The sequence below is a fragment of the Mugil cephalus genome, chromosome 9 (genome assembly GCF_022458985.1).
Source record: "Mugil cephalus isolate CIBA_MC_2020 chromosome 9, CIBA_Mcephalus_1.1, whole genome shotgun sequence".
Classification (NCBI taxonomy): Eukaryota; Metazoa; Chordata; class Actinopteri; order Mugiliformes; family Mugilidae; genus Mugil; species Mugil cephalus.
In genome coordinates, this window is record NC_061778.1 from 5,218,519 (window position 1) to 5,236,270 (window position 17,752).

At 42.0% G+C, this 17,752-nt stretch overlaps 1 protein-coding gene across 1 annotated transcript in view; it reads right to left on the reverse strand.

Moving 5' to 3' along the window:
• The window catches only part of zmp:0000001236 (mastermind-like protein 2), a 33,492-nt gene extending 19,481 nt beyond the window's left edge, over window positions 1-14,011 (reverse strand). Inside the window, exon 1 of the mRNA XM_047594497.1 lies at window positions 12,733-14,011. Within this exon, the coding sequence (XP_047450453.1) occupies window positions 12,733-13,143 (411 nt within the window). The 5' untranslated portion in view covers window positions 13,144-14,011. The remainder of the gene's footprint in view (window positions 1-12,732) is intronic.
• Between the last annotated feature and the right edge of the window lie 3,741 nt (window positions 14,012-17,752).

Below are 17,752 nucleotides of genomic sequence, written 5' to 3' on the forward strand. Positions count from 1 at the left end.
ATGTATGTAAGTTATGTACATTATGGTATTTTTTGCATCGAACAGAGAGGAAGATGACTGTATCACACTGCTGCTGAATCTATTTTTCCTTCCATATAAGCTTCCCTTGCACAGCATGTGACCGTTTACATGGGCCAGGTTATGATCTAACCCTACACAACATATATATATATATACAGAAAAAATATGTAACGTGCAGTGACGATGTGACCTGTGATAAACACTGAAATGCGTCACTGTTTTCCTCACTCTTCGAATGTCGTCACCACTGCACTGGCAGCGAAGATATCTGACGGCAAGCGGGGGCTAGCATCCAATAGGAAAACTGTTCGCCTGCTGAGTGTGAATGATTCACGTGTGTAAAAATTGTTCGATTTTTTTGTTTTTTTGGATTTATAGGATTTCAATGCTATGTATGAGCACTATTGTGAAATCTCATAACTAGCTCTTAAGACATATAGTGTAAATGTCTGCAGTCATTTTAGCCACAGCCACACAAAAAAAAGCCACAAAACTGTGTGTCACAGAAAGGGTGAGGTAGATGCAGTATAATCACCACCGACACAAAGAAGAACAATGGAATATTGTAAAACTGGGGAAATCTTGAAATTATTTTTATTTTTTTAGTAATGTTAAGTATTGAAATATTTTTACGGTTGCAGCCCTCAAGCCAAATCCTAGCAAAGACACGTTTCTACATTCATATTTTTCTGTTAACTATTAAATTTAAATATAGTTTGATCAATTTACTTTACCTTTAATGCCATAAAATGTGCACATAACTGTAAATCTCGGTGGCAATTATTGTTACAGGACATGTTCCAGAGTAAATGGTGACAAATAAATGTCTGCTTTTCAAGGAGACACTCCTTAGCACAGATACCTGAGCAATCCGTCAAATGTAATGAGTCAGTGTGTGACATTCAAGAAACAGCGGTGCGTTTACAACCAATGAATTTGTTACGTTTGACCGTGCCTGTGAAAAGCTGAACCACAGAAGACCACGCTGTTAGATTATGGCATAAAAAGGCTGGCTTTGTTGCCGGATGTGGGAAAAACATCCAATAGACTCTAAAAAAAGCACAGGAAGGAAACTGGGGGTGGGGTGGCAGTGAGTAGCAATGGGGGTGTGGTGGTGGAGAGTGGGAGTGAGAAAGGAATGTTCTCTTCACTCTCTCTTTCTCCTTCTTGTTATCATGCATATGCACAAATAATAACCCCACGTTCTCCCTGAGTGCCGTGAAAAGAATGCAGCATCACGGTTTTTCTTTGTCGGAGGGAGAGAAGGCGAATGAGCCCCTTACTTGCTTGCTTAATGATCGTTTGGCATCCGAAACTTAAAAGAACAAGTCAGCCCAAATAACTCTAGAGGGGGGCCCCATTACGGGAACCATCCGGTCTGTTGATAGGCATGCTTTTTCACTTAATTCTCTGTAACCTTTCCCATTACCACAACTGATTATTAGAGAGAATAATTAATCGATTAATCACCAACCCTAACCCTAACCCAGTCTGTACCACTCCACTCCTTGTGCCAAATACAACCAGATATATGACGCAAGTTTGTTATGAGCTGGCCTTGACCTAACTTTGATACATTGCAAATACTTAACACAGGGGTCTTCAATGTTTTTCAGGCTAAGGACCCCCCACCTACTTATGTGTTATATATGTTAAACTCAGCCTATTGCTATTTATTAATATAAATTATTATTATTATAATTTTGCATTCACTATTAAGCTATTCAAATAATACACAAGTTCAAATATTCATACTTTTATGGCCGTGCAACTGCCATAAACATAAACAACCTATACATACCATGCACTGTTAGCTTCTCTTCTGCTAATATCATAGCGTTTCGCCTGGGGACTGAACAGGCTCTCGGCCAAGTGCGGGGAACCTGCCAGAGTTAGCGTGTAATATGCGGCCTCGTGATTGGCTCAGCAGCAATAGGGGCGGGGCGGGGCCTACTGTGTACAGGAGGATTAGATTGACAGGTCTAGTGTGGCGCTCTGTGCTGTTGAGACAGCTCCTGTATCACTGACTGCGTGAATCGCTGACCAAAAGATAACCTCAATTTATCCCTTTACTAAAATATGTTGGATTCATGTTTGTGTGTATTGAAAGAAATTTTAAAAAAACATATATATTTATATACAGAAAATGTCTAATCAACCAAAGATTTTGCGACCACCCTGCAGTACCTCCACAGATCCTCCCCATGTTGAAGGCCTATTACTTAGCACATGCTTTACAAAAATATGGTGCCTTTTGGATTCACTCCACGATCCAGTTTAAAGGCCGCTCCCATCTAGTTACAGGATAAACCTCCTTAATTGCTGAGAGACTCATTCTCATGTTCCGGAGACAACATTCACCACTTGGCTTTGGCACGTGGATTAGGCATACTTATTTTAGAATGGAGAAAAATGGGATAAAACCTTAAACGCGGCAAAAGCAACAATTTAAGCGCCATTAGGAACTCATCCTGTTGTAATTATAGAATGCGTGTGACCTAATGGAGAAGGCGTTGAAAGCAAAACCCCTTAGTAAGACAGCAGGAATCCCCTTCGTGTATTTCCCTTTTTTTCTGCTTATTTTCTCTTCCCGTTTCTTTAAATTGAAAATACATTGTTTCATTGCATGCAACCCAGCGAAGGGCCGGCCTCATAGCGCTCAGCTAGTCACTGTTGTGTTTATGCAACTTAAAAAATTTGTGACATTAGACACATAGAGGGTAAACGTCCTCCCATGTGTCATCAAAGCAAAAATCTTTTACCGCCTGTAAAAACAACAATTCTTGCGTGAGACGTAGACCTTTCATGATAACAGGTTTCTCTTGTTTATACAAACACCTAAAGCAAATTGCACAATGTAAAATGTTTATTTAATTAAAGATTAGAATCAGACATTTTTTGAATGGGATTTAAGCGTAAACTGAATGTGTTTGATACACCTGTAAATTCTCACTTTGCAGTAAAAAGTAACACTAAAGAGTAATACTTTGAGTATTGAGTTGTGAAAAATTATGAATTAATAGCAGATAAGCGTTCCAACATACGCCATAATCAGCCCAAGGTGGAACATGCTTAAATAGCCACCAAGCCACGCAGCTCCTCCGTCACAATGGGCCTGTTTCCTGTTCAAACCAGACTGCAGATGATTCGTCAGTGCCGACAGAGACCAGAGATCCTCCCCTGGTTTCACCTCCCTCGTACGCTGTAGATGCAACAGCGGTGTCTGTGTGCCTCTAGGCAAGGTGGAGAGCGAGCAGGCGCCAAAGCATAGCTCAGCACCGTGACACCCCACCACAGCAGAGCACTAACACAAACATTCCAGCTGCCACTTCTCAGCTTTATTGGCAGAGTGGAGGAAAGAAACAAGACCATCTATGTTCCTCCGCTAGACTCGCATCTGATGCTCGAGACGGGACCGTCTAGCAGTCTGAAACCTTTGAGTAAGGGTCTGACGGTTAGTTTAAATCCGAACACGTCCGTGCTGCAGAATTACAAGAGTTTTGTCCGTTCCTTCCTTAGAGTTCAAGTTTAACACACAGCTTTGAAATCCAGTCACTTCTCTTATTAACTGCTAGAAAACACCCTTTATGTTCTTAACAATTCCTTACTGGACAGCAAAAAATGTGCAAACCACTAAGGTTAGTACAATAGGTCAAGCGTGTGATGGATGTTTCCAACAAACAGTTTTACTTTCCTTTGTTTTCTCCTCCAGATACGTTTGGCTAGCATGTGGCCTACTTTTAATGCTGCGGTCTTCATTTTTCTTGCCCAATCCGACTCCTTTGTAGCGATGTTGACACATTCCCAGATAAAATCAATCATCACGACCAAAAGAAATACTCAAAACTACCCGAGCTCCGCTAAACCAGAAGTATCCTTTAAAGTCCCCACTGAAACCCAAACTAATTATATTGTTTAAACCAGCTGGCAGCTCCATAACAACCATGTAATTCCCAGATAAAACCCTGCCACACTGAACTGGAATGATTTAACCAGCCAGAGACCTTAATGTAAAAAAAATAATAAAAAAAAATAAAAATCAATTTATATTTGCTGGCCTGTGAAATGATCTAAAAAAATATTACAAACTATCTGGTTTGTATATACGCTGCTTTAACTCTAATTGAGACGTCAGTGTTAGAGATGGAGCAGCTTTGTGATACAAAAGACTGTGCTGCCGATTCCTGATGTTTGTTTCTATGACAATGCCACTAATATCATTTCACTTGGTAAGTGTTGTCTGTGTCAGCTATGTTTGTGACTTTCACCTTTCATTCATTTCACATCTACAATATTCGCCCCCCCCGAGGACGAGTGCAGCAAAGAGCAGAACATTGCCAACGATGCAAATGGGGTTGAACTATGACTCGGACCCCGGAGCACAGGAGAGCGAGGGAGAGAAGAATAAGTGAATGCTTGTGCCTCTTTTCAGCTCTCTGCAACTCTGGAGCCTGGGAACTTCGGCAGCTTGGCCAGGCTCTGAGAAATATCCTGAGCTGTAATGTAAACATGCCTGAACTCTGGTCTAGCATGGCCCTCCCTCTCCTCCTCCCTCCCAGTTTAACCCAGCATTCTGTTCAAGGGGGTTTGCCAGTGACATCAGGAGCCCACTTTCTCATTTCCTGAGGAGGGTAATGACCCTGGGGAGAATGGGGCTGTTTGAAGTCGTGCTGCAAATATAGCTGTTTTGCTCCGAACCCGATTGTTCCTCTGCGAAAGAGCCAGATAGCTTGTTTCCAACAAGGTTTTATCTGATAAATACGCTGTGTAGTAAACATACAATGAGGCGTTTGAGCGAGGTGAAGACTGCCGTGCTGCGTTAACATTAGGACGTAAATAGACAACCACGCCCGGGTTCACTGGTGGCAACTGCGATAATGAGATCTGTTTACAACCGAAGCTACAACAAGTCCAGGAAAGTCTGACATATCAGGTGGCTGATTGTCAGATAAGTGTGAGAACAGTTATAGATAAGCCTCTGTTTATCCAAGCTCACAACTGTCAGTGCTAACACTAAACATTTGTACAGAATTTGAATCCCAGGACCAGATATGTGATATGTGATATCTCATCTTCAGGTCATTTGGCCCTTTGCTAAACAAGGCCCCTGGTTCAGTTTGCGTGCAGTTTGTCCCCTCAGTTCACCTTCCACGCACGGTGCATGAAATACACCTGAACATGCTTGTTCCCACAGGGTTCCAGTTTCAGCACCGGGTAGCAAAGCACTCGTGGAAAGACACTCCGAGGCATTACCCTCCTCCACCCCTCCCTCTTTTTCCTCACACACAATCCTGCCCTCTCTCCAATTAAGTCAAGCAGGAAAAACTTGACAAACCTCAAAGAGCTCTCTCAGCAGAAGAAATCACATCAAGCATGAACGAATACCTCTACACGGCCCCTCTGAAGATACAGGTGAACATAAACACGGACCTTTCTTGCAAAGTGGCTGCCCTGAGCTTCTCGCCTATTTTTATTAGTAAATCCCGGATGATGAAAAAGCTGTGCAACGTTTTTTTCTTCCTCAGTCAAATGGATATAATGGCGACAGTGAAACGCTAATATATTAGTTCTCCTAAAATTCCCCACTGACTTCAGTTGCAGTGATGAGATTTTTTTTTTTTTTTTTTAAATAATATCTCGAGGTCCGCGTAACGCTAAAAATGTGAACAAAGTGCTGGCAACAACGGGGAAGCACAAAGAACAAATCAACAACAAAGGGATACAGTGGAGACTCTCTAATCCAAACCCTTTGGGGATGGAGGTATTTCAACCCAGTGAAATGTTTGCTAGCGAGGAAACACAGTACGGCGGTAATTCATATTCAAAACACGAAACAAGTATCTACACATATTCACGAGAGAGTCTGGAGCAGAGTCTAATTTGCTGTTAGAATATCAACATGACCATTTCAAACTATTGTGATAGACCATTTTCAAATTCTAGTTTAGGAGATTTTAGATTTTTAGACAATTATAAAATCCTAAATACATGAAAGTTAACGATCAGTTTCTGGAGACCTCAGATTTTTTTTTTTTTAATTTTTTAAATCCCATAAGAATCTTCAATTACCAGCCTGGTTGCACTTTGGAACATTTGCCAACTCTCATACTCAAAACGAACTTAATATTAACATTATTGTTTAATCGGCAACTTAATCAACGATATTCTGTTGAGCCACAAAATGATGAATCCACTGAGCATTACACACATCCAACCATGGCTCTTTTCATTGTGAGAGAATAAACAATGGGGGAAACACACACATGACTTGTTATTCATTACCGCGCCGCATATAAATGAGCAGATTCGACACAAAAACAACAAAACTTGTGCCGCCAGGGAGGAGGTTTTGCAAGGTTGATGCTGATCGTGTGCATTTTCTCCACTGTTAGCATGGCGTCTGAAGGTAAAGCTGTTGCGTTGCAAGCTCTGCTTGAGGCCGGGGACCGCGGCCAAGGACAGCAAGCAGATGTCTGCGGAGGAAAGGCTTTTAAGCCAGGAACGGGCCCCGGTTCCAGTACGACTACAGGCTTAATTTCCCCTAAAGGTCAGTCTGTTACACACCTCATGCAGCGCCAGAGTGGACCTGGCCCACCTGGTCTGTCGAGAGCATGTTCTTTTAAGCATGTACCCACTTACATTGTATCATCCCTTGAAGACTGAGGATGAGATGGGTTTACTACACGATTTCGGCAGCACTCTTCAAAGACAGATACAGCCTTCCCATAGGCTGCTGAATAAAACATGAGGCGTGTGCGGCAGTGTGTGTTTGACAGTGGGAGGGTGGCTGAGTGGATGGGTGGAGGACTGGGGGGTGGGGGGGGGGGGTGGTAGGGAGAGTGCGGGGGGTTCTTAAGACACTGCTGCTAGAGTGTAGTGTGTAGCAGATGATCCATAAATGTCTTTGATTTGACACACACCTCACTGCCCTGCTGGGTGTCAGGAAACTTCTGTCTTTCTCGATTCATTCTTCTATTTTTATTTATTTTTGTTGTTCTTCTTTCTTTGCTTTTGTGGCATGGAACTTGTTAACAAAAAAATAAATGAGTCCAGAAAAGAATACAAGTGTGCTCATTTCATGGGGGAGACGGCGATGCAAATCCTGCCAGGTACAGAGATGTCCCAGATTCACAGAGCAGCGTTTCCAACACACACTGCTACAGCTGCTGCTGCTGCTGCTGCTGCTGCTGCTGCTGCTGCATGACACCCAATGTGCTGAGCCTAGCCTTTTCTAAAACTAATCATAACAGAGGTACCTTTTTTTTTTTTTTTTAATTCAGAGATTACATTAAATGTAATTGCAAATTAAATTTTGACATCAAATTCATAATATGTTTTACCTTCACGGTAATTATATTTGCAGTAATAATGTCAGCAAATATCCAGATAAAGGTCATTTTAACAAAGGAAATAATTATGATGTAAATGTTTGCACCCATCAGTAATTAAGAACGTCTTTTATAGTTGTATATACAGGTCAGGTTTTTTTTATGAAAGATTAAAAATTGTCTTAGAACAACTTCATCATAAATTTCACCTGCTTTAAGTATTTCTACCTAATAAACACAGATTGCCTTAAGCTGCTACTAAGCGACTGAAGGCTACACATTCTAACTGTTCATCATCAAATACCGTAAAAATTATACTCAGCTCATGAAAGCTTTTACTGCATGTGCTCTAATATAAACCAGAGTGTCTTATAGGCCTTTTCTAGAAGAAAAAAATCCATCGGTGCACAGGAAGTGATACATTTTTTACTGGTATTAACGAGATTGTTTGGAACTGGGTAGACAGTAACAGCTGCTATGACTGGACAGACAAGGAAAGAAAAAAAAAAACATTATGCACAGTTTGATCTCCAGGAAGCAGGGGCAAACAGCAACTGCTAAAGCACAAAATATGCCCTCAACATGCAAATAAGAAGCTCTTGGACCAGCTCTAAACATTTCATTTGAAGTAACCAGAGTTAGTCATACTAGTAGTACTGATGAGTTGTGTATTACCCTGACTCACAGTATGCCACGTTAATATTGAACAAGAAACGCTTTATAATATCGAAAACACACTTTGTGGCAGCTTCTGTAAATATAGCCACGAAGTCAAAGAGATTGAAAAATGAAGGTCCTCTGAGAAATGTCAGGCATCAGTGTACTTTATGCCACTTAAAAATCTGGTGTCTGGGTCGGCTACCAAATGAGAAACTTGTCGGAGCTTGCACCCCGCTCTCCCTCGAGGACATAGCAATCATGACCACAAAATTTATGTATAGCTTAGTTGTTTAGCGCGCACGTACACTGATGTTATCATAAAACTGTGTTTACTGGGCAATAGAGACATTCATTTCATGGACAATTTAGCCGGAAGATGATACAGTTCCTATTAACTAAGACAAATTTAAAATAGTGTCCAAACAAGTTTCCTACAGAGGCAGTAATTTCCTGGAAACCAGGAAACCACAGCACTTGCCTCGTGTGTGAGATACTAACACACCACATCCCTGTTCCTTGAAGACAAGCCACGCTTACATATGTCTACTAGGTGCTACAAATTTATGAACTGCCCTTGGATATGACTGTGAAATGCCCAGAACATAATGCTACATGACCTCAAGTCTGTCAATCTGGCTGATGTGTATGAGCAAAAGGCCGCTGTCACATTGTGTACAGTGGATGGGGTGGGGGGGTATTTATTTAAATGCACACTCTATAAATACTTAAAAGTTTCACTCTTGCAAGTCTGCTGCTTTTGTGCAAAGACGTCCTGTATTCTGGCTCAGTCGAAGTCCTGTATTGTAAGGTAAAGTACTTTCACTCACCTAGTTTTCCATTTTTTAAAGTAAGTTAAAAATATTCTAAATGTAGGTGTTTCATGTTACAAAATCTGCCTTTTAAATCACATTTTAAACACATCCAAAAATGAACTAGACATAAGTAAAATTGCCACATCTTGGAATGAGCACTAATCCCAAATAGGAGGAGGAGATTAACAGATGGCTTTACTACAGTATGTGGAGGCCTATCTTAATGTCTTTTTATCGGAGCACTACGAGATGCTCAACTCATCTCGCAGCTACACACAATGAGACGAGCTTAATCACATCGGGCTCACAGTGCAGTGGCGCTGTCAATAAACGGCACCCACAGCACTTCAACTCCTCACTAAAGGGGACTTAAAGCGATTCAGCATTCACACCGAAACGGAAAAGAAAAACTTCACCCTATCCATGACAACGCGGAGGTGATCTGTGGGTGATGAACGTGGATCCGCTCTGCGTCCACGAGGTTGGGTAATGCTGCGGGTTTCACTGTGGGTGGCCCCCACGGACCCGGGCTAATTGTTTCACATCACAGCCGAGCCAGGCTGAGATCAGACCACCGGCAGCTCTGATTCAGGCTGTTCAACTGCCAAACCGGGTATGCCAGGAAACACTTACAGTGCACACCCCGCCCCGCACATACACACACTCTCCATCCATCATATATCACCCCCGGAGAATACAAGGAATTTCTCTTTCTCCTCGCTATTCGAGTAAGCCGTCAATGTCCTGGTCAGCTGAAAGGTCTTACTTCAGTGATAATGAATTAGGAGGTCACGTACAGTAGACCGAGCAAGACGTATTAAAGTCAAACTAATATACAATCTCCAAATAGCAGACGCTCGCAGCTCCGGAGTCTTGTTTGGAAGCTTTATTTTGCACGTTATCTTGCAGCCTTTTCGCGGGGGTCGTAACCTGTCGTGAAAAGAGTAAACAACCGCAGCTGCCAAACTTGAATCATCACGTCCAAGGTCCTGCAGCGGAGCCAAACTGACAAACAAAGCAACGACGCTTTAAGAACATTTTGGCATTATGGCTCACAGAGGAAAAGAAGACACACGAGAGAGGAGCAAAATTCTTTAGATATGAACAGGCGAAAATTCCGGTTAAATGGTTTGTGACTCGAGCTTTTAAAAAGAGCTGCTGCTGCTGCTGCTGCTGTGTGGTGGACATGCAGAGTCACAAATTGGTAAAGATAACAGGGAAACACATGAGTATATGCTACAAAGCCGTAACATATGCTGTTCAAGGACCTTAGTTCCCAGATCTGTCTCTAGTACAAGACTGGGTAATAACAAACTCCTCCCAGAGCACATAGGACTGTTAATCACCAGGCATCCCTCGCCTACTGCTTTTTCAAGGCCTGTTTGACTTAAAGTAAACACGTGCAGGAAATGTATTCAGTGGCTCTAAACATTTATATGGGGGCCTTGTGGTTCAAACAGTTTCATGGCCAGCAAATCTTTCAAGAAGGTGCTTACAGCGCCATTTGTTAAAGACTTGATAATAGGGCATGACAATGCATGGCATGCTAGCATGCAGCAAGGTTGTATCACTGTTTGTTAAGCTTTTATAGTTCCTCTAGTCACTATCTGTATCATTGACAGACGAGGAAAGATGGCTGCCGGATCCCGGTCTGATGAAACTGAACGTCTGTACATTGTAATACGGGGCTAATGTTTTGTAAGCTCCACCGTGTGACCTGTTTCTGAGCTGTAAGCATTTACTGATACAGGTATGAAGGGAATGACTGAAAAACCGAAGAAACAGAAGTATGAATATCCTTAAGCTTTCAATGGAGAGTTCAATTCAAGCACTATGGAAAATCATTTTCTGAGTCGATAAGCAAGCTCTCGGCTCTTCTTTCCCATTTCTCCAATTTCATCTAAAAGAATATCCTTTGTTAATCTGGTCTCAATGAGCACCGTTGTTAAGTGCTGCTCACTCTGCACTCCCAGCCAGTCATAATCCATTGTGTTGTTTGCCCCTCACTTGGTGTACATTTCCATTGCAAATTCCAATGCGAACAGTCAATAACATGCACAGATGTGGCCATTGTAGATGCCTTGCTTTTTAATTCTCAAGAATGTAGTATGTCGAACTAGTGCAGTACAGCGGGAAACGTTTCAAACGCAAGTTTCACGCTTTATAGCCGGAGATAATTAGAAATAAATACATATTTTGAGTATCTGGTTATTGGGTTATTCTACACTACACGCGTTTTGAGTCAATCTAAGGACCAACTGCAGTATCAGTGGATCGATGCGCCATACATGCATTAAAGGGGATTTCTGCAATGGCTGCTGTTCTGCTCCATCCAATCATCATGAGTTGTGAAAAAACATTAACCTCAGGGTTGATATAAACATGTACGCCAGGACTTCATTTCCTCCTCACCATCCTGCTGCACTCATCAGTTTTATATAGAACACGCTACTCCAGAGTCAACATCAGTAAAAATGAAACAGCACACGATAATGATGTTCCCTGACCTCTTTTAGACAGTCAGTATAATCCATGGTGTTGTTGTGACTTGCCTCCTATCCTGTTCCTTGGCTATACTGCACCTAACAGCCTGAAAAGTAAATATGTGGAAAGCTGGGAAATGAACTCTTGTCTATATTAGCACTATAAATCACAGAGGAATCTACTTTCTTCCGATGAACATGAGCTAATACAAATGCCTGATATGTAAAATAGCTAAATCCATGCCCAATTCTGGATGACAATATGACAGTAAACGAAACTGGAGAACAATAACTGCTGCCCTTTTCTGGCTTCGTCGGAAAAAAAATTAATATTAGATTGTTTATTTTTCCATCCAGCATCTCGAGCATTTCTAGAAGGGGGAACATCTGCGAGCTTTCACCCTTTTGACATTATATTGAAATGCTGCTTGGGAAATAATTTATAGTCTAGATGCTGAACTCCCTTGTGCCCAATGAAAGAAAACAACAAAATAAATCTCACATCTCGCTGGCTGCTCCCTTAACAGATGCCATACAGGAAGTCAGTCCTATCAGCACTACCAGGCGCACACAGAGCACAGTTAAGTTTCCCTATCCTGCTTGCCTCTGCTCTTCGTAAGGACCGGCTGCTCAGGCAAAAACATGTCTCAATGTCCTCAACGCTGAAGAATCTAAAAATTCTACAAATGAGTCTTGAAACTACTCAGGTAAAGTGCAGCTCTTGATTTGATAGAGGCTGACTAAGAAAAGAAAAAAACTCTTATATTTTTGAGGTTTTAAGTAATGCGACACAAAGGAAACTACGTTTTCTGTGATGCAAAATGAGATAATGGTGCATGTTAAATGGGTTAAAGAAGCCACCGAAAGTCTGCATCCCCATTGTATGGATCAGCTGCACAGCAGAGAGATGTTGACATGGTTTCAGTGAATGCATCCCCTTGGCCCAATGACCCCAAAAACAATTTCCTCACAATGGATTGCGTTGCAAACTTTAGAGATCCTGTATCGTGGTGTCTACTCTTAAACCCTCCTCAATCAGCAACGCTGGGAGTTTATTGTTCTAGATATTAAACATTTCCTCACTGTTCATGCTATTTGATATGGATTTGGCGGCCCTGTACGTTTGGACACAGCTTTCAGAGTTTTTGTTTCAAACTGACAGCAGAGAAATTTCAGAGCACGCATTGCTCAAACGCCGTGTAGAACATTTCTTGCACACTCGTGTTTCACAGTCCCTTGGGTTTGATCATAACTTTCAAGTGTTCCTCATATCATCACAAGTCAACATCCACATCATCAGTGTGTCATAATCGTTACCACAAGCTCCATTGTAACAGCCACCGCCATCATCATTAGTGGCGAGCATTATCACCACCACCACCACCACCACCGCCACCAACGGTGATCCATCACCGGCACAAAACTCACCGCTATGCGTGTGGAAATCTTCTGCTCGCCCTCCGACGCCTTTTGCTCTCCGTTGGCCCGGCTGTACTCTGGGGGTTGCTGGTTCGATCCCCTGCTGCCCTTTGTCTTGCGGTTCCCGGGCCCCTGTTGGACTATGTTGAGCAGGTGAAGCGTGCTCTCGTGCTCCCGGTCAGAGCTCTCGGCCTGACCCCTCTGGTAGCGGTTCTCGCAGGTGGAGTGGTGCCTCCTGCACAGCTCTATGCGGGCGCGCAGACGCTCCACGATGGCGTTGTGCAGCTGCGGTACCGCGGAGCCTCTGGAGGTGGCCACCACCGGTCCGTTGACGGCCCCGCCGGGCATAGCTCCCAAACCGACGCCCAACATGGGTACGAATGTCCCTGCAGCAGACTGAGCGGGGGTCGCTTCTCCCATGCCCGCGGGTCCCTAACAAGTTTATAAAGACTGAGGTCCACTGAGCTTATAATGGACCACAGTACGGACATGGAAGAAAACAAGACGAATTGACTCAGCTATGATCCCATGAGGAAAAGAAAAATGAACTGCACGCACCAACTCACTGGAGAGTTCGAGACGATGCGATATGTGTTGAAATGTTGCACAATTATCTTGTCTAACTGTTAGGAAATGATATAGCCAGGAAGATTAAACCGAGATAATGCTTACATAAACTCACACTTGGTTCCACATGCGCATTAGAAAGTCCCAAAGTTATTATTCATCGGGGTCTTAGTGTGTCAGCTTATAATTAAAAGTGAAATGATTTACAAACATGAAAGGCTCGTGGATTCGCAGCTGGAATGTTCTTGCTTAACAAGTCGACCTCTGCTCAGATAAATAGGCTATATTCAATATGAATCCCTTGGATGATTCAAAACCACAGCACGCACAACTTCAGTTTCACCGATAGGTCCATCCCTGATACATATCGGCTCACTTTATCCCAATTGTACCACACTTAGGAAATAGTCTATAAATTAGAGGTGGGCGATTGGTCGCCAAAAAAAGGGAGAATCCAAAAAAAACACACAAAACTTCAAGACTCACGGCATTTTTTTTGTTTGAAAATTAGTCCGTTTTCTCCGCGTCTTTCCCTTTTCGCCCGAAGAGGAGGGCTGTGGTTCCAAATAACAAGTCAGAAACCAGGCAGGCGAAACGCAGAGAGCCGTTGAAGAAAACCGATTGAGAGCCGTCTCAAATAGTCCATTGACAATGGTTTGTCCGTGTGGTACACCGAGGCAATAGCGGAGAGCTACTACACACAGACCCTCATTGTATGAACATTCCTCATTTGACATGATGTACTCAAATGGCTGCAGTGGGGTCCAAATGCACCCTCTGGTGGATGGAAGCGTGAACTGCACCGACAAGCACTGACGGTGACGGAGGGGAATGTATTTCACAACACAAATTGTGAACAAATTGGCAGATGATAGTAGCAACGGAAGCAGCGGCTGTTAATAATAGATTGTCTTGATAGTGATAGTTTGTGGCCTTTTATTAGTCTGAGATCAGTGCTATTTCACTAAAAGAGACGCTTTAAAACGTTCCCTCATTGAGCACTAGAGGGCTGTATAGGTTTGCATGTGAATAACATAAATATCACAATTTCCATGTATTTAAATAATCCCAAAGGATTAAACTGGATTAAAGCTATTTTTTGTCTTTGGTTAACACTCAAGTTTATAAAACTAAGAAATAAAGAATAAAACCACAAATTAATTAAGTTACAACATAAGATGTGTTTTAATTTATTAGCCATGATAGCTGCAGCTGAAACACTTGTTTGCACATAATACTGTATTTAAACTCTTACTCTTACTTTTCCATATTCTGACAGGTGTCACCTCAGCAACTGCCAAAAAGACAATTATCATCCCAAACAATTCATTGACCTCTCTGGACTAAACAAGAAAACAATGTAAAGAAGCCACATACTGATCCCTGAAATTTGAAGCGTTGACTCAACAGGAAGGTGTGGGTTGGGCTTGAAACCTTTTGAAACTTACAACCTTATTCTTAAATTTATATAATCCTGGCTACTTAGTACTTTTCAAACTAAAATTGTCTGGTTCCGCCTCAGCTTTTCTCCCTCTGCAGGTAATTCACTGTGCAGACTTACATTCATTCATCACCTGCTAATTGAAGTGGAGGGCCGTAGTGACGCCATGTGATAGATGAAGACTCACAGTGGATCCCGGTGCAATAATGAAAAGGTTTTACAGCCTCAGAGTCACAGTGAAACCTGCAGAGACAGGATGCACACTTTTGTAAAGCAGAAGGAAACAGAAGCGGAGGAAAACCACACAAATGTGGAGAGAACATGAAAAAAAACAGAAAGAGTTCAAGAAGAAATTAGTCTTCTAGAACACAGAGTTCTGCCAGTGTCCTTTTTTTTCTTTTTTTTTTTAAATATAGCTAAAATGTAACTCATTTGTTAAAGCTTTGACAGGAAGCAAGACTTATTATTGTGAGTCTTCAGTCTACAGTACACTAAGACCAATCTTCAAAAAACATACACTTCACAAGCATGTATTCACATGAATGTTGGACTGACATCTCCGTGGATTATGACAACTACAAGTCTGAGAATCCATAATTGCCAGGATTGTGCCTGAAACGAGACATGTGTCACCGTTATCTGTTAGAGAAGAGATTCAGCCAACAGCATCCAAGAGAAAAGAAGAATTGTTCCAGTCCGTTTCATTTGGTTAGCTGTTTCTCTTAGTCAGCCAGTCAAGTCATGTGTCATAGGATTTTGGTTGACCAAGAAATGTTTAGTCGATTAGTCATTTTCAAGCGGTCCATCATGGGAAATTTCACAATAGGCATTTAACATTACTGGAAAATGAAAGACATATACTGAAGAACAATAGACTCTATTTAATAAATAACAGGGGATCTAGGAAAACAGATTCTAATTCACTAAAATGTGAAGTTTTGTGTATCTTCTGACCTCAGTATACACTCACGTGCCACTTTATTAGACACACCTGTTCAATTGCTCGTTAACACAAATAGCTAAATAGTAGAGGTGTAACGATTCGTTTTAACAACAATTAGATTCGATTCACAATTCGTGGTTGCCGGTATGATACAAGGACGATTTTAGTTCATTTATAACGATACGATCCGAAACGATTCAGTGACTTGAAATCGATTCAGTAACTCTTTAGCCAAAAATTAAACCAGTGTGACTGAAACAAATACTAACTCAGTGTTTCCTCTACATTCATTTAACAGTGGCAGGCCGCCAACAGATAACTATCTTGCTCAGTATCTACTCTTTGGGGTTCTTCATCTACCAGGTACAGTCACTTTTTCACTTTTTAAACTTCCTCAAGTGTCTCGATCCGCTGGACGGCACTTGGTTTATTAATATAGAACGAGTTTATTTTGGCCCAGATGTTTAACACCACATGCGCGTTTCTGATTATTATCTCCTCTTTTGAGCGCTGACGTTCTCACTACTCGCTGGTCTGTTGACAATATCACACGATGGTGGTGATCGACGCTGCACGTTAAATCATCCACGTTTCATCGAGTTGTTTTTCTTTTTGCTCAGGTCACTGTGTGTCACTGGTGGGACGAGGCGTGGAGGCGAATGTTAGCATCAACATTAATTTTGCCATTGATGTTAGCCGGAAGCTAACGTATATTTGTATAACGGTGTTTTCGGTATATAAAACTAATTTGTAAATTTTGTTTGTCCAGTTTTACAGTGTTTCTCAAGTAAATACTCTAAGCGGATCCTCTGACGTGCTTAATCCAATGCGTTATTGCCTAGTATTGGTACAATCGATTGATTACCTTTTAAATCGATATTGGATCGATGTATGACACCTGGACAGCCAACTTGCCGAGCACAGATCGATGTAGTTGGATCGTAGGAAAATAAATCGATTCATCGATGTAGTGGATGAATCATTACACCCCTACTAATTAGCGAATCACATGGGTGCAATTCAGTGCATTTAGGCATGTAGAGGTGATCAAGCTGCTGAAGTTCAAACTGAGCATCAGAATGGGGAAGAAAGGGTGTTTAAGTGACTTTGAACGTGGTATGGTGGTTGGTGCTGGACGAGCTGGTCTGAGTATTTCATGGATTTTCACGCACAACCATCTCTAGGATTTACAGAGAATGGTCCACAAAAGAGAAAATATCCACTGAGCTGCAGTTGTGTGGACAACGCCTTGTTGATGTGAGAGGTCAGAGGAGAATGGGCAGACTGGTTGGAGATGATAAGCTCACCAACACTGGACAATAGAAGATTGGACTTGATTTCAGCTGCTACATTCAGATGGCAGGGTCAGAATTTGACGTAAACAACATGAAAGCATGGATCCATCCTGCCTTGTATTGATGGTTCAGGCTGGTGTTGGTGGTGTAATGGTGTGTGGGATATTTTCTTGGCACACTTTGGGCCCCTCAGTACAAACTGAGCATGGTTTAAATGCCACAGCCTACCTGAGTATTGTTGCTGACCATGTCCATCCCTTTATGACCACAGTGTACCATCTTCTGACAGTTACTTCCAGCAGGATAATGCACCATGTCACAAAGCTCATATCATCTCAAACTGGTTTCTGGAACATGACAATGAGTTCACTGTACTCCAATGGCCTCCACAGTCACCAGATCTCAATCCAATAGATAGAGCACCCTTGGGAGATGTGAAAAGGGAGATTGGCATCATAGATGTGCATCCGACAAATCTGCAGCAACTGAGTGATGCTATCATGTCAATATGGACCAAAACCTCTGAGGAATGTTTCCAACACCTTGTTGAAAGTATGACAAGAAGAATTAAGGCAGTTCTGAAGGCAAAAGGGGGTCCAACCTTTTACTAGCAAGGTGTACCTAATAAAGTGGCAAGTGAGTGTATATAACTCTCAGAGATATTTAGCAAAGAATATTTCCATTCCATTTATGTATCTTTTTTTTCAAAGTTTAAAAATAAGTGGCTCACTGATGATATTGTGGCTGCACGTTTACACTTAAAGACAAACTTTAACACCAGAC